The following is a 23,309-nucleotide window of genomic DNA, read 5'->3' on the forward strand; positions in this document are numbered from 1 at the left end:
CTATTACGCTGGAACCATGTCTCCATTTACATCAAAATGACGTAATTTTGACGTCACTTGAACCATCAGCTCGAAACTTCAGTCTAGTGACGACGTCACTAAAATGGCATTAGAAATTGGCGGGACACTCACATTATAAAGAAATATTCGTTTGTTTGTTTGTTTATAATCGATAAACTCTAAAAAAACTGATTTTTAGTGATAATTCTTTCATAACTAGAAATCTATTTTATCGAGAACTAACAAGGCTATTCTAATAGTTCAATAAAGTTTTAAAGTGAATTAAAAAAATATTATAATGTTCTGCTTTTACAGGATCTTTTTCAAACATGTCATCTTAATCAATTCAGTGGATTCGGTGAAATTATGAAGTTTTACTTTATGTTAGGGATATCTATTTAGGTAAGAAGAATTGAAACAATTTTCTTTATTCTATGATATTTTATTGCATTAAAATTATTATCACAGAACAGGTTAGTTTTAACAATTCTGAACAAAAAAAATACTAAATGGCATCTGAGAAATGTTTTCAAAATCAGGAAATAAATAGGTTAGTAGGTATCTGGTATATATACTGGATATAACTACAACGTTAAAAAGGCAAGTTTTCAAATAAGTACAGTGGATATTCCAGACGAATCGATCATATTATGACAATATTTTAAACAGACCATTGCAAAATAACTTTGTCAAAAAACTGAGTTTTACAGTCTTTTTGCCTAAAAACTAGTCTACAAAGTCTGAGATTACAAACTTATTTTGCACGATTACTGTGCTTAAAACGTTTCCATTTCTTTGAAATAAAAAACTTAATTTCAAAGTCTAAATAATGCCAATATGCCATGATCTGTTTATAATATTTTTACACTATGGTGCAACTATACGTTACGGTAGCACCATAGCTACAGATTTTTAAGGATTACGACATAGTAAAGAATATTACTTTGCAATATTATACTAGGAAAGCAAAATATCGTTGCTCGTGTATTTCACACAATACTGTCACTTAATGAGATATCATAATATTTTGCGTTAAATAACTATAGTAGGTATTGTACATTTGCAATTAAAATTAATTGTAACAACTATTTACACTATCTAAATTAAAAGAAAAAAATCAATAACAGGTTTATTTTTAAAACGCGCCTTGGCAATTCAATCTTTTAAAATATTAACTAAACATAAATCATTAAAATACAGTCAGCCCAGCTGCTAATTAAAATAACAACAAAATATTGTATTCTTGTCTAAATTAATAGACTTCCAATTCCAAAAAGGGAAAGGGACTTAACAAATCCGATGTTTTTTTATGCAAATTAACTGCTCATACGTAATTTTGTGTGAACGATCATACCTTCGTCAAACTTACGTGACTAATGTCTAATTTTTAGCATACAGTACAGAACAGTTTTTCTTAAAAAGCAAATTATTCTGGATTTATTCATTAAAATCACTTTTGAGTAAATACATACTGTACTAAAATTAAAAATTTAAAATGTAAAATAATTTAAAAAACTTTTAAGAGATCCTTCACGTATTTCTAAAAACCAATTTTAAAAAATTACAAATTCGATGGCAGCCAATTCCCCCTCTCAGTTTATGATCAAACCCCGTCCTGGGTTAAAATCAACCCGCGAAATGTGGAGTTTCATTTCTCATAATATTTCTAGAGCCCATTAGATTTTTTCAATAGCCTTTCTTAGCGTTTACCGACATAACCATGTCAGTCAACAGATACTTCCTTTCGTTTCAGCTTTATGATACTAATCAATCACAGTACAGCCTATTAAACTATGCGAATTATGCAATAATGACAAACTGAGTTTCGGAATCTCAGACTGCAAAGTTACTTTGCAAAAAACTGTTTCAAAATCTAAGTCACTGCTCAAAGACTGAGTTAAAAGTGTAAGGTAGCAAAGTAATTTTGCAGAAAAACTGAGTTTCGAAGTCTCAGATTGCAAAGTCAATTTGCACAAAAACTGTGTTTCAAAATCTACGTCACCAAAGTCAATTTACACAGAAACTGAGTTATCAACAGCTGATCTCAGAGTGCAAAGTATTTTGCAGAAAAACTCAGTTTTAAAGTACAATTTAGCAAAGTAACTTTGTATAATTTCTCTGTAGAATAATAATCGAAGTATAGCAAAATATAGTAAAGAGAAAGTATTGGTAACTTACGAGTATTTCGCAAGAAACAGTTTAATACCTTTTTTCTACATTTTTTTAAAAAGAATATTAGCCATGTTAAATGTCTAATATTCCCCTTTCCTCTCCAACTAAGCGTTAAGCTTGTGCTAGGAGTAGGTACGACAATAGTACAACGGGCGGGGTTTGAACCGTCGACCTTTCGGTTTTCAGTCCACTGCTTTACCCGTTGAGCTATTGAGGCTCTAAATTGTCTACAAAGCTTAAAAAACACTCGTAAATTACCATAAACTCAGTCAATAACACCAGTCGCAATGTATCACAATTTTAGCAATAACAATAGGCCCAGTTTTGTATAGATTCTTTAACATAGCCAATTTTCATTAAACCTCTATGTTTTGGTATCAAACCCCGCTATTCTCGTGGTTCCTTCTCTGTGACCTGGATGATAGTCTGATGGAAGCTCTTACGGACGCCCTGGACCCAGAAGCTGGCAAGGATCTTACGAAGTGGTTCTCTTGATTTGACATCGACGCTCGACTGTTGTATTTCTCTTCGATACTTGTTCCTTGCTTTTTTCTGTAAACGTAACAATACATAAATGTTTGGTAAGAGGTATTTATCTTCTATCTTTTTTATATAATAATTATTATTTTATTAGATTCAAATGAAAATACAATAAACAAAAATACCAAACTTATTCTAGAACATAAAAATTACAGATCGAAAATATCATCTAAACCACCGCAACGAGGCAGGGTACCCAGAACGCTGGCAGCGTTACCTCGTTGAATGGCCAGACTAATATGTTGACCGAGGTAACTGCCAGCCCTCCGGTCCCCCGTAGATTCCGCGAGACGGGATGAAAGGTCCTTAAAAAAGGATCTAGCATCGTCGCCCCACCAACCCATCTTCTATCTTATTTTTGTACCTATTCTACTCCATCTACAACCTGTCGCACTGCGAAGGGTCACTGGTAGAGATCTCTCATAGAGACAAGTGATTCCCTGTCTACTTTTATTCTCTTTTTCTCTTTATTGTAAATGTTTTTGGTTTTTGGTACAAATTAAATTTAAATTAAATTATCTGTCAATCGCATCAAGATCGTTCGTATGAAAATTTACAAAAATCGATGCGCGTTGATTTCGATACTTTTGCCGAAGCTTGGGAAAATTTGATCAAGAAATTTTGTGAGTGACAAAAAAGTTAAAAGAAAAAGAAAAAGATCACGTGGCTTTTTTATTTATTTATTCCGATACAAGTTAGCCCTTGACCGCAATCTCACTTGGTGGTAAGTGATGATGCAATCTAAGATGAATGCGGGCAAACCTGGAAGGGCTGTGGCAGTTTTTATTAAACCCATACCCCTGTGGTTTCTACATGGCATCGTACCGGAACGCTAAATCGCTTGGCGGTAAGGCCTTGCCGGTAGGGTGGTAACTAGCCACGGCCGAAGCCTCACAGCCAGCCAGACCATAGGAAATTTAAAAAATTTAAAATTACAAATTTCCCCTGCTGGGATTCGAACCCGAGACCTCCCACTGATAAGACCACAGCGCTCACTCCTGGGCCAGGGTTATTTTTAACCGACTTCATTATCGTTATCAAATCGTAAAGCTTATTACTAGACAGAAATACAGAATATTTAATCAACTCCAAAAAACTTGTCTCTAGTTTAGTTCTTGTTAGTAAAAAATCTATTTTTTTGCAAAGACCGAAATAATATTGAGATAAGTACATATAATATAATATATATAGAATGATATAGAGATGAGACAGCCATAAATACTTACGCATTCATGTGAACTTGTTATAATTACCACAACTATATATGGCTGCATAAATGATGTAATTATTTACTTTTATACAGATCATATTTGTCTAGACAATTACTAACTTTAATATCTGGCAAACATCCTGCTGTGCCACCAATCCAAACCAGAAATTTGGAAATTATTGAATTCCAAACCCCTGCCGGGAATCGAACCCGGGACCTCCTACTAACAAGACCACAGCGCTTACCACTGCGCCAGAGAGCTCGTCGTCGGAGGCTTTTGTCACACCTAAATCACCTTCTTATTCTTCATCACCTTTTATATCTTGGGTAAGGTAGTCATCATCATGATCAACCCATCGCCGGCTCACTACAGAGCACGGGTCTCCTCTCAGAGTGAGAAGGGTTTTGGCCATAGTCTACCACGCTGGCCATGTGCGGATTGGCAGACTTCACACACCTTTGAGAACATTATGTAGAACTCTCAGGCATGCAGGTTTCTTCACGATGTTTTCCTTCAGCGTTAAAGCAAGTGACATTTAATTAATAGGTTGAATCTGTAGATATGATGCAACATGCCAAATGCACCGCCCGCCCTCCCACTGCTAACCCATGCAGGGAAAAGCAGCCACCAGGCAAGCAATACGCACCACCACCACACAAATCCCAAAACACACTCGACGCACGTTGCGTAAAAGCAAGTGATATTTTAATTACTTAAAAACGCACATAACTCCGAAAAGTTAGAGGTGCGTGCCCGGGATCGAACCCCCGACCTCCGATTGGAAGGCAGACGTCCTATAACCACTAGGCTACCACAGCTTCCACTAGGCTCCTTAATGCAAAAACCCAAAACTAAGTCACCGTCCTCACCTATGGTGCTGAAACGTGGACACTGACAAACGACCTTGTTCACAAATTCAAAGTCGCTCGGCGAGCTATGGAGAGGGCTATGTTAGGAGTTTCCCCTGAGGAATAGGATCCGAAATGAGGAGATCCGCAGGAGAACCAAGGTCGCTGACATAGCCCAAACTATTAGAAAGCTGAAGTGGCAGTGGGCAGGTCATGCCTGTCGTATAGGAGCCGGAAAGTCCTTGAGTGGAAACCGCGTTTGAGCAAGCGTAGTGTGGGACGCCCTCCAGCACGATGGACCGACGATATAAAGAGGCTGGCGGGAAGTGGCTGGATGAGGAAGGCTCAAGACTGGGTGTGGTGGCGCTCTTTAGGGAAGGCCCATGTCCAACAGTGGACGTCCACAGGCTGATGATGATGATGATGACGAAGTCACTTTAGTTTTATGTATTGTAGATTTCTAATTGCTTACCTGGGGAAGCACGGGTTGTCCCAGAACCTCTGGTCCTGGCCGAAGTTCTCTCCATCGGCCAGGGTCTGCGGCATCTCCATGTCCATGGTCTCCGGCAGCAGCAGGCACAGCACGCCGCCCACGATGCCCAGCACGCCCAGGATCAGCAGTGGTAGATCTTGGGATATGTTACCCTAGAAGATTTAAATAAAAACCGGTCAAGTGTGAGTAGGACTTCCACACGAAGGGTCCCGTATCAGTACCCTTATTATAAATGCGAAAGTGTCTTTGTTTGTTGGTTTATTGGTTTGTTGGTTTGTCCTTCAATCACATCGCAACTGTGCAACGGATTGACGTGATTTTTTGCATGGGTATAGATAAAGACCTGTAGTGTGACATAGGCTACTTTTTATCCCGGAAAATCAAAGAGTTCCCACGGGATTTTACAAAAACCTAATTCCACGCGGACGAAGTCGCGGGCATCAGCTATAGTCATCCTATAAAAATAACACTTTTAAATTGTTATATTTTGTACGATGTCGGACTCGCACACGAAGGATTCCGTACTATAGGTACGGAATCCTTCGTGTGCGAGTCCGATTCGCGCTTGACTGTTTTTTTGTTAATATTCTATTTCCTGTTCATAGCTGAGCAAATTGGTGCAACCATCTTCTTTCATCATCATCATGATCAACCCATCGCCGGCTCACTACAGAGCACGGGTCTCCTCTCAGAGTGAGAAGGGTTTTGGCCATAGTCTACCACGCTGGCCATGTGCGAATCGGTAGACTTCACACACATTTTTTTTATTTATTTATTAAAAAAAAAAAAGAATATTAGCCATGTTAATTGAACAATATTCCCTTCTCCTCTCCAACTAAGCGTCAGGCTTGTGCTAGGAGTAGGTACGACAATAGTGCAACGGGCGGGGTTTGAACCGTCGACCTTTCGGTTTTCAGTCCGCTCCTTTAGTACATTATGGAGAACTCTCAGGCACGCAGGTTTCCTCGCGATGTTTTCCTTCACTGTTAAAGCAAGTGATATTTAATTACTTAAAATGCACATAACTCCGAAAAGTTTGTGGTGCATGTCCGGAATCGAACCCCCGACCTCCGATTAGAAGGCGGACATCCTAACCACTAGGCTATCACAGCTTATCTTCTTTACTGATAAATAATTATAGGACTCACCAGATACACGACGAATGGAGCCACAATAGAGGCGACATATCCCATAATGTGGATCAGAGCCACTCCCTGCGCCCTGACCACCGTGGGTAACAGTTCAGCGGCGTACTGCAGGCCGATGTTGTAGGATATGTTGACGGCGAAGCGCCCGCAAATGGCTAGAGAGGCTGAGGGGCCACCTGGAGGAAAAAGAAACAGTTTTAAACGATAAAGTCCAGCAAATTGCTATTGCGCTGGAACCATGTCTCATTAGCATCGAAATGACGTCATTTGACGTATATTTAAGTAAAAACAATACCATCAAAACTTCAGTCTAGTGCTGACGTCACTAAAATGGCGGTCACGCGCTTTAGCAATTTGCGGGACTTATACAAGGAATTGAATGAAGCACATCACATTGTTACTAAACACGCAGCCATGCCCCGCCTATAGGTGGGTATATAATCCAGTTTCGTGCGCGTGCGCGCGTGTTGTGTGTGTCGTGTGTGTGTGTGTGTGTGTGTGTGTGCGTGTGTGCGTGTGTGTGTGTTAAACAAATATGAAGTTCTTACCAATAGGAACAACCGTAGCCAATAAACTGAATATACCACTGACGACCATTGACCCACAGGCTAGCCACCTCCTTCCCCATCTGGAAACGAAAATACGCTTAGAAAATAAAACTGATGATGCATGTGTAAATAAATACCCTTGTAGACGCTGCTGCACAGACCTCGGGCAAAGTCACTCGGACGAGTAGGTATATGGCTCTCACAGCTCATTTTTGTTGCCCAATAGGCCATTCAAATCTCTGTAAAATTGTACTGCCATAAAAATTAACAGAAAACGCATCCTAAGAGTTCGTTAGATCAAATCCTTCAGCTGAAGAACAGAGATTTTGGTACGAGAACCAAACTAACTACGTAAAAATGGGACGACGCATTCTCTTGTGAATACAGACTAGAGTATGGCGTTCGTCAAGGAGGACTAACGTCTCCAGACTTATTTAACTTTTACATCAATGACCTTATTGGGAGGCTGAGAAGTACCAAAGTTGTTTGCCATATTGGTAACGTCTGAGTTAACAATTTCAGCTACGCTGAAGACATGGTGCTTCTAAGCCCCTCAATAAACGGACTTAGAAAACTGCTCAATATTTGTGACTCCATCTTGTGTGCTGTTGTTGGGGATCTGAGTCAAACATTGGTCTAACCTGCATCGGTGCGACAACAACAACTTTACTTATATTGTTGTAGAACTTTTAATTAAAGTTTTGATAGTTTGTTATGGGTTGTAATTCTATTGCCTGAAAAAAAATCATTTATTGTAATTTTTCAAAATCTTACCTATCCAGCACAAGAGTCAAAAACGTATCAGCCGGGAACTCCGTAGCGGTGGCAATAGTGAAGGTCAGGAATATATCCAGGCCCAAAGACCCCACGTTCCTCACGTGGCCATCGAAGACCAGGGAAATAGCCATCCAAATGACTATGAGGAGTAAAGCGTTGCGACGCAACCTGGGAGTCCTGAAGATGTCCAAAACTGAATACGTTTTGGATTCCGCTTCGGATTCCTTGATTGCTTTATGGGATGCCTCCTGGAAATAGTTGAGAAATCATTATTGTAACTTTGTATTGTCAATATTTTTGTTATGAATCAAGACAGGGTGAATTAAAGAATGAATTGAAGGGGGTTAATAAACCATAATATCTAAACACGCTCACCGTAAATTCACTAATAACTTTGTCAGGGATCTTGGTTTTGTTGATTCTTTCGAACTTCTTCATTATAATCATAGCTTTGTCGATCTTGCCTTGCGATACCAACCACCTGCAAAAACAGTTAATAAAGATAAATGCTTGATTTACTTAATAATAATAATAATCACGAATTTCACCTCGTCGTCAATTTAAGATTGGAAAACATGGCCTGGCTGCACGTGTTATATTACGATAAAATTGGATACATAATTATTATGCTAAAATTCATCTAATCATAAACTTGGGAGTCCGAAATGAATATTTGTTGTGATATTTAAAACAGAATCGTTATTCCGTTTCCGGATTCAATATCAATGTACGGAAAGAGTATGGTTTAAGTGGTATCTTTTCTTGTATGTTGTTTAATTTAATATTTAGGAATGTGACAATACGATAAATAATATTATGTGAATTGTCAATACTGGTAACTAATTATTCATCGTAAATTAAATACTGTCAATGTACTAAGAGTGACATTATACTAAGCTATTGTCAACATGCAGTTGGCAATAGCTATTATGTGAAATAATAATGTTGTGTAAACTGTCAATTTAAGTCGCTTATTATTATTGTAAATTATTAATACGTAGACCATCAATGTTACTGATTTTATTATTGTAAATTGGGTGTGTCAACATACCTTTTGTCAACAAACCCAAAATAAATGATTAATATTAAGAGCATGTGATAGTCGACATCCGCCCTGTTTGCGATGGCAGTGTTATAAAAGTACCCTACCTCGACAGAGAGGACAGTCTTGTATCGACAGCCCAGAGCAAACACAGCGGACCTTACTGAAGTTAAGTATTCTTATATTGTATTATAATGTAATGTAATCATTTGCCTTTTATAGGTTACCTGTTGTAACTGTGTACCAAATATGTACCTACTACTTTACTCAACGTTCTAATGTTTTAAAAGATGTGTGTTATGGAGTTTCTTTGCCCTTTCTTCTCCATGACTAAACACCTTAGCGAAATGGGTGGTAGATTCATTTTAATATAAATAGATCAATGCTGAACAAATACATTTCAGTTATTATTCGACTTGGTTGGTTTTACTTCTGTATTTATCACCTACCCTCTTGTGCTATTTATTTTACACATTGAGATAAAAGTAAACACTAGGATGTTAGCTTCTAATTATTATAGAAGCCTGTTTAGATGATTAGGATTCTTACTTTGAAATAATACAGCAGATGCTTTGCTTGATTTTTAATTACTTAGTATTTGGCCTTACCTGACAAATAATTGATAAATGATAACTTTCATTAGTAATCATTGGATTTAATTTATCATCACTATTAAAGCCCACTGTCTTAACCTTATTCATCTAAATCTCACATCAGAAGTGGGATACGGTAATTCTTTTCTTGTCGAAATACTAATACTTTTCAAATGCTTTCAGCAATCGTGGATACGGCTTCTCCTCGAAGCGACAGGCTACCGCCTGTCGTCGGTGGCACTTGATGTTGGTGCCCGATGATCCCAAAGCGAGGGGCAACTCTGTTGTCAGTGGCACTTGGTGCTGGTGTGGCATCGCCGGTTGAAACGTCGCGTCGTTGAGCAAGCTAAGTACAATTTTGTGCGTTGTGTGTGAAGAAAAGTGTAAATTTAAAACCACGATTTTGTGGTATAGTTTATATGAAAAAAGTTTCTGTGAGGTGAATCAGAGAAGATTTTTAATTAGTTAGATAAACCACGTGTTGTGGTATAATTTATTTAGATAAGAATAAGTCTAGTTGGAGGTCAGATTAGCCGAACGGTTTTTGATAAAGTATATGTAAATGTGAAATCATTTAGAAAGTTATGATATACCGAAACAATAATACTAATCAAATCAGTAGGTTTACTTTTGAGAAATTGCATCGTACTTACAACTCGAAACTTGAAGAAATTACCTTATTCTGATTTATGTAACTTAAACATAAACTATATTTATTTATTTATTTTGCTTCTTAAAATAACTCAACCATTTTTCTTCTCTTAAAACAACACAAAAGAGATGGTCAATTCAAGTAACTTTTATTATTTAGCTAAATTACTTTTTTAGCAACGTAAGGCAGATGACAGTAACATTGACATTGAATCATTGAATATCGTTTTGTGAATGAAGCAATCTTATATTTTTTTTATGTCAGTACTTTTGTTGCCGCTGTTCATTTAAGTTCACTGGCTGCATTTTTCTATTTTCCTATGTACTTCGGGAACGAAGTACTTATCAAGATGGCCGAATTGTAATAAAACATACTAATAATTTATGCTAAATGACAAAAGCAGAACAGAGAAAAAAAAAGAAAAAAAAGAAAGAAAAAAAAAAAAAAAAAAAAAAATTTTTTTTTGGCATATGATACAAAATGTTAAGACTCCCAATGGGACAAAATGTTAAGACTCACTATGTGACAAATGTTAAGACTCCCAATGGGACAAAATGTTAAGACTCACTATGTGACAAATGTTAAGACTCACTATGTGACAAATGTTAAGACTCCCAATGGGACAAAATGTTAAGACTCACTATGTGACAAAATGTTAAGACTCCCAATGGGACAAAATGTTAAGACTCACTATGTGACAAATGTTAAGACTCCCAATGGGACATAATGTTAAGACTCACTATGTGACAAAATGTTAAGACTCCCAATGGGACAAAATGTTAAGACTCACTATGTGACAAATGTTAAGACTCCCAATGGGACAAAATGTTAAGACTCACTATGTGACAAAATGTTAAGACTCCCAATGGGACAATTTTTTTTCTTTTCTTTCTGTTTTTACCTATGTACTTCGGGAGCGAAGTACTTGTCAGTATGGCCGTGTTATATTACGATAAAATTGGATACATAATTATTATGCTAAAATTCATCTAATCATAAACTTGGGAGTCCGAAATGAATATTTGTTGTGATATTTAAAACAGAATCGTTATTCCGTTTCCGGATTCAATATCAATGTACGGAAAGAGTATGGTTTAAGTGGTATCTTTTCTTGTATGTTGTTTAATTTAATATTTAGGAATGTGACAATACGATAAATAATATTATGTGAATTGTCAATACTGGTAACTAATTATTCATCGTAAATTAAATACTGTCAATGTACTAAGAGTGACATTATACTAAGCTATTGTCAACATGCAGTTGGCAATAGCTATTATGTGAAATAATAATGTTGTGTAAACTGTCAATTTAAGTCGCTTATTATTATTGTAAATTATTAATACGTAGACCATCAATGTTACTGATTTTATTATTGTAAATTGGGTGTGTCAACATACCTTTTGTCAACAAACCCAAAATAAATGATTAATATTAAGAGCATGTGATAGTCGACATCCGCCCTGTTTGCGATGGCAGTGTTATAAAAGTACCCTACCTCGACAGAGAGGACAGTCTTGTATCGACAGCCCAGAGCAAACACAGCGGACCTTACTGAAGTTAAGTATTCTTATATTGTATTATAATGTAATGTAATCATTTGCCTTTTATAGGTTACCTGTTGTAACTGTGTACCAAATATGTACCTACTACTTTACTCAACGTTCTAATGTTTTAAAAGATGTGTGTTATGGAGTTTCTTTGCCCTTTCTTCTCCATGACTAAACACCTTAGCGAAATGGGTGGTAGATTCATTTTAATATAAATAGATCAATGCTGAACAAATACATTTCAGTTATTATTCGACTTGGTTGGTTTTACTTCTGTATTTATCACCTACCCTCTTGTGCTATTTATTTTACACATTGAGATAAAAGTAAACACTAGGATGTTAGCTTCTAATTATTATAGAAGCCTGTTTAGATGATTAGGATTCTTACTTTGAAATAATACAGCAGATGCTTTGCTTGATTTTTAATTACTTGGTATTTGGCCTTACCTGACAAATAATTGATAAATGATAACTTTCATTAGTAATCATTGGATTTAATTTATCATCACTATTAAAGCCCACTGTCTTAACCTTATTCATCTAAATCTCACACACGCGACTATGGATATTGAAAGGTAAATTGGGTCCAAAATTTTTATCCCTCCCATCCTTTTTTAGTCTGTCTCCGAAGCATCTCTTATACATACCGGCTCAAAATAAATTTTAGTAATCTAAGACTTTCTGGTACCAGTTAATAAGTATGTCTGTAGCGATGATGAAGGAAGCGCTGATGTTCAGAGCATATGTTCTTCAATCACCTGTCACTTTCTGGAACCAGCAAGGTGTAGCTGCGGCGATGATGAAGGGAGTGCTGGTGCTTAGAGTTTATATGTACCAATCATCAGCCCAAGAACCAGACTAGTGTGGTCGTCATCTCCTCCAATCGTTAGTCCACAACGGTATGTAGAGGAGAAGAATGGTATAGTTTCCACCTATTCTTGCCTATAATATTATCTTTAAGATTAACTGACCTAGTACTTTCTGAAACCAGCCAAGGTGTGGCTGCTGCTATGATGAAGGGATCTCTGATAGGTACCTGGAGCTTACGTTTTTCAGTCATCCAGCTCACAACACTCTCAAGTGTGGTCGGGTCACCATTTTTATCTCTTATATCTATCTGTAAGATGAGCTCACCTGGCACTTTCTGGAACCAGCCAAGGCGTGGCTGCAGCGATGATGAAGGGAGCGCTGATGCCCAGAGCGTATGTCCTCCAATCATCAGCCCACAACGCTATCCAGGGCAAAAGACTCGCGCCCAAAGTGAAGAATATCGCTATTGACATGTTGGCTACGAACGTACGCCATTTCGGCCCCACGTATTCTAGAACTGTGGAGAAAGTTGGAACATTGGGTACTTATGTTTATTTTCAGATGGGAATGCGTAATGTTACGGCCATGGGTGCCACTACCTCACCCTGAAGCTGTGGTAGCCTAGTGGTTAGGACGTCCGCCTTCCAATCGGAGGTCGGGGTCTCGATCCCGGGCACGCACCTCTAACTTTTTGGAGTTATGTGCATTTTTAAGTAATTAAAATATCACTTGCTTTAACGGCGAAGGAAAACAACGTGAGGAAACCTGCATGCCTGAGAGTTCTCCATAATGTTCTCAAAGGTGTGTGAAGTCTGCCAATCCGCACTGGTAGACTATGGCCAAAACCCTTCTCACTCTGAGAGGAGACCCGTGCTCTGTAGTGAGCCGGCGATGGGTTGATCATGATGATGACTACCTTACCCAAGATATACATCATAGTGAAGCAGTTGTCAAACGCCAGTCCCACGAAGAACCGGCACAGGGCGAAGGACCAGAACGTGTTGCAGAATGCTGTGGCTATGCCTGCCGCGAAGCCCACCAGGTTTGTTCCTGAAAAGTGAAATTAATCACCATCAATCTTCTTCTTCTTCTTAAATATATAAAAGGAAAAGGTGACTGACTGGCTGACTGACTGATCTATCAACGCACAGCTCAATCTACTGGACGGATCGGGCTGAAATTTGGATGCCAATGCAGATAGCTATTATGACGTAGGCATCCGTTAAAAAAGTATTTTTGAAAATTCAACCCCTAAGGGGATGAAATAGGGGTTTTTTTAATGTATGTTTCGCTGGCAATCCTCCGACATGGTTATCGGAGACTTTGTATAGCTTAACACGGCATTCTGTAGCCTGTGCTCAAATAGGGGTTAGAAATTTGTGTAGTTTATCTAGGAGGTGGCGCTGATTTATTTGGTTCCAAAACCATGAAAAATTTTGTTCGCTTGGGCATATCTTGTCATTTATATCGATGGTGTGAACCCTTTCCCACATAGGTACTATGAGCAATATAGACCAAGAAAAAACTGGCAGCTCGGGAATATTTGGTCGGTTTCCTAAGTATATACCTAAACTTACCAACTAAAGCAGGTATCCTGCCGTACTTGTCAGCTATCCAGCCGAAGACCAGACCACCGACGATGGCACCACAGAAGAAGATAGCCTGCGCCGTTGCAGCTAGGTTGTCCTTGTCACACACCCAGTCCAGCTGCAAAGTTATAACCATGATTGATGACTTAATCATGATAGTTCGTAAAACCAATAGTTGGGGCCTCAAGGTGCTGGAATGGCGACCTCGCACCGGAAGACGCAGTGTTGAAAGACCCCCCACTAGGTGGACGGACGACATCAGACGAGTCGCAGGGAGCCGCTGGATTCAGGCAGCGCGAGAACGTGGCGTTGCGGAAGTCCATACAAGAGACCTATCTATGTCCAGCAGTGGACGTCTATCGGTTGATGATGATAATGATAGGACTGAGGAGGTCTTTGATATGCAGTTTCATAATATGGCACATCGTACTTACTATATTATACGATTGAACTAAACCAAGGTTTCATTTAGCTTGGCACATAATATGGCACATGTCTGTGGTATGGTAAGGGGTAGGTACTTCGGCCACATTATGAGAAATACCTCCTTCAGCTCATTATTTAGGGAAAAATAGCCGGCAGAAGACCACCAGGCCGTAGAAGAATATCGTGGCCAAAGAATTTACGCCAATGGTACGGGAAGACTACCCGATCTCTTTTCCGAGCAGCAGTGTCCAAGATGCAGATAGCCCTAATGATTGCCAACCTCCAATAGGAGACGGCATTTAAGAAGAAAGTAAGGGGTAGAATTAAAATTAATTACCTGTGACGCAATAGTTTCATATGGCACATCGCTCCTGTTGTACTCCCAGCCGCTGGTGCAGGGTACGATAGGCCACTCATCATCAGGCGTGGTTCTACCCTGAGCTAGAGCTAAGGCGTAGTCAGCTTGGTACATATGGCACCTGTCGTGGGCGAAGGGACCTTCTAATTTCGGTGGTATGGCCAGCGCTCGTCTGGAATCACATAATTGATATTTTATTTTATTATAGTTACTACATATATTAAGCAGTACCATAGACTTATTACGACTATATGAGCTATATTCGGCAGTTACAATAATACTGCAGTCTGTCTGTCTGTCTGTCCTTCTGTCTGTCTGTCTGTCTGTCAAGAAACCTACAGGGTACTTCCCGTTGACCTAGAATCATGAAATTTGGCAGGTAAGTAGATCTTATAGCTGACATTTGGGGAAAAATCTAAAAACCGTGAATTTAGGGTTAAATCACACAAAAAAATTAAATTGTGGTCATGAACTAATAATTAGTATTTTCAACTTTCGAAGTGAGTGACTATATCAAGTGGGGTATCATATGAAAGGTCTTCACCTGTACATTCGAAAACAGATTTTTATTTATTTTTATGCATCATAGTTTTTGAATTATCGTGCAAAATGTCGAAAAAATACGACTGTAGTACGGAACCCTCATTGCGCGAGCCTGACTCGCACTTGGCCGGTTTTTTTTAAATAGATTTAATGAAAAGTGAACATTTCACACCACATTTTTAGACCAAAGCACTAGATAAAAACTGAGACTGGTGTTAGCAACAAATAGACCGTAGTCTGTGCTAGCGCTGACAAAGATCATCGACCTTACACGATTTATAAATTTTTAGATTAGACTAAGAAAATCAAATAGTTAGGTACATATTAGGTGTTAGTTGACGACCTCCCTGGCGCAGTGGTGAGCGCTGTGGTCTTAATAGTGGGAGGTCCCGGGTTCGATTCCTGGCAGGGGTCTGGTCTGGTGAGAGGCTTCCGCCGTGGCTAGTTACCACCCTACCAACAAAGCCGTGCCGCCAAGCGATTTAGCGTTCCGGTACGATGCCGTGTAGAAACCAAAGGGGTATGGGTTTAATAAAAACTGCCATACCCCTTCCAGGTTAGCCCGCTATCATCTTAGACTGCATCATCACTTACCACCAGGTGAGAATGCAGTCAAGGGCTAACTTGTATCTGAATTAAAAAAAAAAAAAAATAGTTAACCTTATATACAAAACAGTTAAAAACTTAACTACCGAGCACCGGTTATGTTCATAGCACTCAACTTGTTAATTACAATAATTTTATACTAGAAGAGAAGTAGATATAATCTGATAGATACCCGATAACCTTGAAGTTGTATTGTACAGCAGTTTTTAGGGTCCGAATGCGAATGGTACCAACGGGATCCTATTACTGAACCTCCGATGTCTATCCGTATCCGTCCGTCCGTCTGTCAGCCGCCTATATCTCGTAAATCGTAATAGGTAGAAAGTTTAAATTTTCACAGAATGTGTATTTCTATTGCCGCTATAACAAAAATAATCAGTATCCATATTATCAATGCGAAAGTGTGTTTGTTTGTCTGTTTGTTGGTTTGTCCTTCAATCACGTCGCAACGGAGCAACCGTTTGACGTGATTTTTTGCATGGGTATAGTTAAAGACCTGGAGAGTGACATAGGCTACTTTTATCCCGGAAAATCAGAGTTCCCAGTTCCCACGGGATTTTTAAAAACCTTAAATACACGGACGAAGTCGCGGGCATCAGCTACCTAGTAAAAATATAAAAATGGTTGCCATGAAAATTTAAAAAAATTAAAGCGTTATTTCTTGTATGGTACGGAACTTTTTGTGTGCGAGTTCGACTCGCACTTGACCGATTTTTAACGACCCATAACTCAAGTTATATTATCATCTCCACTGAACATAGACACGAATGTTATATTTCTGAGATTTATGCGAAGTTGTAAACAGACACAAAAACTGCATGTTCTCGGTTCAGCGAGTTTGCTATACAAAATAATACAACGTTTTTCATTTGCCTATTGAAAAACTGATGGCTATTTCCTTTGAATTCGAGCAAAAAGTGTGAAATATTTTGTGTATTATCTATGTTTATAATTCTTTTATTGCTCTTAATAATATACAACACAAATCCCTACTAAGTAGGTTGAGGTACCTACTTATATATTATGATAATGCTCCAGAACTTCATGACCAACTGTGTCGCATACGTGTCCCTGAATCCAATAGCAATCTTCGTTCACGAAAAAATAAACTTTTCGTGGTCCCACATCATCGCACTGTTGCTAGATCTATGTCACCTATACCCCGTTCATTAGCATCATTCAACGCGCTTTTGGACAATAATGCTCAATGGGACCCATTTAATGTTGGGTCTATAATACTGGTTCGGGAGTTACTGAAGTACGCTGAGAGCATTGCATGAATATGTCATTCAATGTTCTCAGCGTACATATTCAAAATCCTTTAATCTTTTATCGTTTTGTATTTTGTGTCTTGTTTCTTGTACCTTTATTTGTATTTAAATTTATTATTAATCATCTAGTTAGTGTAAGTGGCACTGCCGTTCTAATAAGATATAAACATAAATAAAAAATAAATAAAATAAATGATATACCTATCTATACTTCTAGGTATACTAATATTACAAAAAGGTATAGTTTGTAAGTTAATTTACATTTTATGGACGTGGATTGATTGAGACGCTAAGAAGTCGGTTGTGACATAGTGACTTAATGCAAGGTCCGCTAGTAATAAAAAACACATACCTTCGTGTATATGTCGTTTCATATTATATGTGCACTGATTAATTTCCGCATTTTTTATTGCATAAAAATATAATAATAGGGTTCACATTTAATGCTATTTAGATGCTGTTCTTATCTATAACTCGTCAAGAGCCTCAATAGCTCAACCGGTATAGGAGTGGACTGAAAACCGAAAGGTCGACGGTTCAAACCCCGCCCGTTGCACTATTGTCGTACCTACTCCTAGCACAAGCTTGACGCTTAATTGGAGAGGAAAGGGGAATATTAGTCATTTAAAAAATGGCTAATATTCTTCTTAAAAATAAATAAAAATAAATATAACGTCACAATTTTATACTGAAGTCAAGCAAAGGAAATTATCTAATAACTAGCTGATACCCGCGACTTCGTCCGCGTGGATTTACGTTTTTCAAAATCCCGTGGGAACTCTTTTATTTTCCGGGATAAAAAGTAGCCTATGTGTTAATCCAGGGTATAATCTATCTCCATTCCAAATTTTAGCCAAATCCGTCCAGTAGTTTTTGCGTGAAGGAGTAACAAACATACAAACACACCCACACACACACACACACACACACACATACAAACTTTCGCCTTTATAATATAAGTCGGGATAATAAATGATGGGCAGCTCGCTTGTGTGGGATGCAACGTGTGACGTTCATGATTCCAATTAGTTTTAGATTTAAATTAATTTGTTTCAGTTTTTTTTTTTTTTAGATATAAGTTTATTTTATACAATTATTAATTACTAGCGACTCGCCCCAGCTTTGCATGGGTGCAATGTAGATACTAATGTGGTTTCATTGAGGTGTCATTGCCTCGGAAACTCTCAAATGAGAGGATTTTTTCCACCCTAATTCACATTATTTCAATTTCTCTAGGGATTTCTAATTTTTTGAGAATTAAACTATACCTATAAACCTTCCTCTTGAATCATTCTATCTATTGGTGAAAACCGCATTAAAATCCGTTGCGTAGTTTAAAAGATCTATGCGTTCATACATACATACAGACGCGGGAAGCGACTTTATTTTATACTAAGTAAGTATGTAGAGATAGAGATTGCAATTATTCCTATTTGATTTAAAAAAACATTGTAAAAAAATTGCTGTTTTACTGTAGTGGAAGTCCCAACAAGAGATCTAAGTACGTTCAGTAGTAGGCATCTATCAGTTAATAATGATGATGATGAAGAAGAAGATGAAGATAATTCATTTATGTACATAAATGCTGAAGCTTGAGAGATGCGACGCGCATGCTCAGTAAGTAGATATTCGTACAAGGCTCTCATTTCTCGCACCAGTAGTTCCTCTTTGTACAGTGCAGTGTTTCCAACAAAGGAACTGCACGTTGTTGCACTGTACCTATTGGGTATTCACTGAACTGCATTGAACACTGCAGTGTTAAACTAAGTGGCAAGTGCCTTATCCGGTTTGTGCGACGACCTACTTATTATAATAAGATTGCATATTGAAAACTAGTTTAAATGCCCGCGACTTCGCCCGTGTGGACTCAACCCTTTTTTCCGTGGGGAAATACTCATGGATACCACGGGGTATGGATACCCGGGGAGGCACGGAGGTTTTGTCGGACACTTACCGACTAAAACCCCACGATGTTCCACGCATCGGCTGGGTTACGGGGCCAAGCACGTTCGCGCAACCCAGCTAGCGGCGTCTGCTGAGGACCCTCAGGAGAGTGGAGACCAATATAGTCCCTACCACGGAGTAGAGAAAGAGTAACCCTACGCAATGTCCTCCTAACCGAATTTCGGCAACGGGCGGCCAATCTCCTTGGAGTTTAATTAACCAATTATGCAGGAGATATTAATATAGTGCACAATTAGTGTGTGCGCAAACACAGCTGATTCACCCTCTATTACCTCACTCTCATAACCTGATGGGACGGATATCCAACACGACCGGAGAGAGATCAGTTTCATGACCGGCAGCTTTACGTGCTCTTCGAGGCACGGGTGACGCACCTCCAACTTCCAAACTCCAGACTAGTACTGAGAACTTCCTTACAAAAAATTTAGCCCGACCCGGGACTCGGTGTCAGGACCTCGTCATCTGCAGTCGAACATGCTAACCACTAAACCAACGAGACAGTCACGATGTAAATGTATTTCAAAGTACAAATCCCAAGAATTAAGGTCAGCTCAAAGCGTTAAAGGATCTAAGTGTTTTCCTGGGAAAACACCTAGCGATACGATCAGACGATCGCAAATCTTTGACCTATCTGCGGTTTCTATTCAATGCATGATCACGAAATCCTAAATTAGATACCTACTTATCTCCTTTGTTCTTAACAAATCGACAATTGTTTATTTATATACTAGCTTATGCCCGCGACTTCGTCCGCGTGGACTACACAAATTTTAAACCGCTATTTCACCCCCTCAGGGGTTGAATTTTCAAAAATCCTTTCTTAGCGGACGCCTACGTCATAATAGCTATCTGCATGCCCAGTCCAATCCGTTCACTAGTTTGAGCTGTGCGTTGATAGATCAGTCAATCAGCCAGTCAGTCAGTCAGTCAGTCAGTCAGTCAGTCAGTCAGTCAGTCAGTCAGTCAGTCAGTCAGTCAGTCAGTCAGTCAGTCAGTCAGTCAGTCAGTCAGTCAGTCAGTCAGTCAGTCAGTCAGTCAGTCAGTCAGTAAGTCAGTCAGTCAGTCAGTAAGTCAGTCAGTCACCTTTTCCTTTAGATATTTAGATTTAGTGGACTGAGAGTCAGCGCGTGCCAGACCTTCGTTTTTATAAAAGCTGAAAGTTTCTCTGCGTAATGTCCCCAACACTGGGAGAAACGTTTCTTTGGATAATGGTGACTTTGGAAAATAACTAGAGACTAAGACTAATCCTAATCCTATGTGAAAGTGTGGATGTTTGTTACTCAATCACGCAAAAACGGCTGAACTTATTTGCATGAAATTTGGAAGGGAGATAGATTATACCCTGGATTAACACATAGGCTACTTTTTATCCCGGAAAATCAAAGAGTTCCCGCGGGATTTTGAAAAATGTAAATCCACGCGGACGAAGTCGCGAGCATCAGCTAATTTCTTAATATTTTCTTCAGGTTGGTATTAGAAATCACGTCATGCATTGCCAGACAATTAGTATCATGGCAACCCGCCACCAGACACCCTTAAAGTTTAAAAGTTTAAAGGTGTCTGGCAGGGGGCTACCACGAATCTTCCACAGCCACCATGATCAAAACAAACGTTCCTCCCAGTGTTGGGGACAGTAAGCAGGGAAACTTTCACCTTTTATAAAATAACAAAGGTTTTGCACGCGCTGGCTCTCTCGCTATAGTGTTAAGATGTGGTTTGCCGTTTGCGTCAGGAAAATTTCATTAGCATTTAGTACCTATTACAAAGAATAGTCTCCGGTTATGAGGATGGTACTTACCTACCCATTGTTGTTTGGGTATTTGGGGCTTTTTATAATGTTTTGCATCGTACGCCGCCGTGCCACTTCAGCTAGTAAAAAACGTAAACTTTTTTTTTTACACGCTTTATATCGGCTTCGTCTAGTAACTAATTCATACTAATATTTATTACTAGCAACCCGGCCCGGCTTTGCACGGATAGCTTTTTACAATAATTTTCGTAGGGATCTCTATTTTATTTTTGAAAATTAAATCTAAATATATAAAAGAGAAATACCACTCACTGACTGACGATGACGGACTGACTGACTAATCACGAAATACCTACCTACAAACTTGAAATTTGGAAGGGAGGTTCTTTCTAGGACGTAGGTGTCAGCTAAGAAACGGTTTTGAAAAGGTCGAAGGTTGTATGTAAGTCCTATGTTTTTCGAGTTAGAGACGTGAAAATCGATATTTTAGGTTATTAGCTTTAAATAATAAAAATCTGTATAATTCAATTTGGGAAATTCCCCTTTTAAGGGTGGTAAAATAGGGGGGCAATGTTTTAATAGAAAAGTTTTAACAATTGTTATTTTTACTTAAAATTTGAAATGTAGGCTATTTCTAGGGGGTAGGTATTAGATAAGAAAGGATCTAGCTAAATTCACCCCCTAAGGGAGTAAAATGGGGGTGGAAGGGTTATATGAAAATCCTACGTTTTTGAAGTTAGAGATATGAAAATTGGCATTTAGGTATTCTGGGTTCCGTGTCTTAAGGTGAGACTGAGTGAGTAGGTAAGTGAGGCCTTTTGCAGCGGGAAAATTCAGATCTCGTGTGAAACCAGTACGCGGACGAAGTCGCGGGCATCTGCTAGTACATAATATAGGCTATGTCGCTCAGGAATAATGTAGCTTTCTACTGGTGAAAGAATTTCCAAAATCGGTTCACTAGTTCCAAATATTACCCCCTCTTTACCTCTTTATAATATTAGTATAGATAAATGCAGGAATAATTCAGTTATCAATTTATAGGTCAAGCATGGGTATCTACCTTTAAGTCAAGAGTGAATAGACATCTTCTAGACAAGCGAACTCCATCACTTACTAGCAAGTCTAGTTGCAGCCAAGCGCTACCTAGTCTATAAATAAATAAAAACCGGCCAAGTGCGAGTCAGGCTCGCGCAATGAGGGTTCCGTACTACAGTCGTATTTTTTCGACATTTTGCACGATAATTCAAAAACTATGATGCATAAAAATAAATAAAAATCTGTTTTAGAATGTGCAAGTGAATACCTTTCATATATCCCACTTGATAATATAGTCACTCACTTCGAAAGTTGAAAATACTAATTATTAGTTCATGACCACAATTTAATTTTTTTTGTGTGATCTAACCCTAAATTCACGGTTTGCAGATTTTTCCCCAAATGTCAGCTATAAGATCTACCTACCTGCCAAATTTCATGATTCTAGGTCAACGGGAAGTACCTACCCTGTAGGTTTCTTGACAGATAGACAGACAGACAGACAGGCAACAAAGTGATCCTATAAGGGTTCCGTTTTACCTTTTGAGGTACGGAACCCTAAAAAGTTTGTCTGTTTGAGGAAAAGACGTTTGACTATTTCTTTTCATTCGGTTTCTTCAAAGAATTGGCCGTTATTCTAATGCTATTGTTTTTTGCTTTATCTTGTGGTTAGGTACTTACTTCATTCTAATGCCTTTTATGGTACCTACCAGGGGCGTGCAGGTCATAGAGGCATAAATGCACTGCTTACCCCAGTTGTAATAGCTCAATGCATATTTTTCATTTTGACCTGCTAATGAACAGATTCCTAGCTAACTAATGCCTACCCTGGCTTCAAATCTGTGCACGCCACTGGTACCTACTATATTTTTTCTAGCTTATTCTGAAAAATACTATAAACAGCCGAAAAAATGTTGGCAACCCTATCTGAGAGGATACCTGTGCTCAATAGTGAGCCGGTGTGGGTTGATTTTTAGGGTTCCGTACCTCTAAAGGAAAAACGGAACTCTTATAAGATCACTTTGTTGTCTGTCTGTCTGTCTTTCTGTCTGTCTCTCTCTGTCTGTCTGTCTGTCTGTCTGTCAAGAAACCTACAGGGTACTTCCCGTTGACCTAGAATCATGAAATTCGGCAGGTGGGTACATCTTATAGCTGACATTTGGGGAAAAATCTGAAAACCGTGAATTTAGGGTTAGATCACACAAAAAAATAAAAAATTGTGGTCATGAACTAATAATTAGTATTTTCAACTTTCGAAGTGAGATAACTATATCAAGTGGGGTATCATATGAAAGGTCTTCACCTGCACATTCTAAAACAGATTTTTATTTATTTTTATGCATCATAGTTTTTGAATTATCGTGCAAAATGTCGAAAAAA

The 23,309-nt window shown here is 38.6% G+C and overlaps 1 protein-coding gene across 1 annotated transcript in view; it reads right to left on the reverse strand.

The window, feature by feature from the left end:
* Positions 1-479: 479 nt before the first annotated feature.
* The window catches only part of LOC117985391 (organic cation transporter protein-like), a 45,446-nt gene continuing 22,616 nt past the window's right edge, over positions 480-23,309 (reverse strand). The window contains exons 3-12 of the mRNA XM_034972091.2: positions 14,739-14,931; positions 13,964-14,093; positions 13,308-13,436; positions 12,711-12,903; positions 8,113-8,218; positions 7,735-7,985; positions 6,961-7,040; positions 6,413-6,588; positions 5,244-5,416; positions 480-2,724 (exon numbers count right to left, since the gene is read on the reverse strand). Of these exons, the coding sequence (XP_034827982.1) occupies positions 2,550-2,724; positions 5,244-5,416; positions 6,413-6,588; positions 6,961-7,040; positions 7,735-7,985; positions 8,113-8,218; positions 12,711-12,903; positions 13,308-13,436; positions 13,964-14,093; positions 14,739-14,931 (1,606 nt within the window). The 3' untranslated portion in view covers positions 480-2,549. The remainder of the gene's footprint in view (positions 2,725-5,243; positions 5,417-6,412; positions 6,589-6,960; positions 7,041-7,734; positions 7,986-8,112; positions 8,219-12,710; positions 12,904-13,307; positions 13,437-13,963; positions 14,094-14,738; positions 14,932-23,309) is intronic.

The sequence above is a fragment of the Maniola hyperantus genome, chromosome 9, assembly GCF_902806685.2.
Source record: "Maniola hyperantus chromosome 9, iAphHyp1.2, whole genome shotgun sequence".
NCBI lineage: Eukaryota > Metazoa > Arthropoda > Insecta > Lepidoptera > Nymphalidae > Maniola > Maniola hyperantus.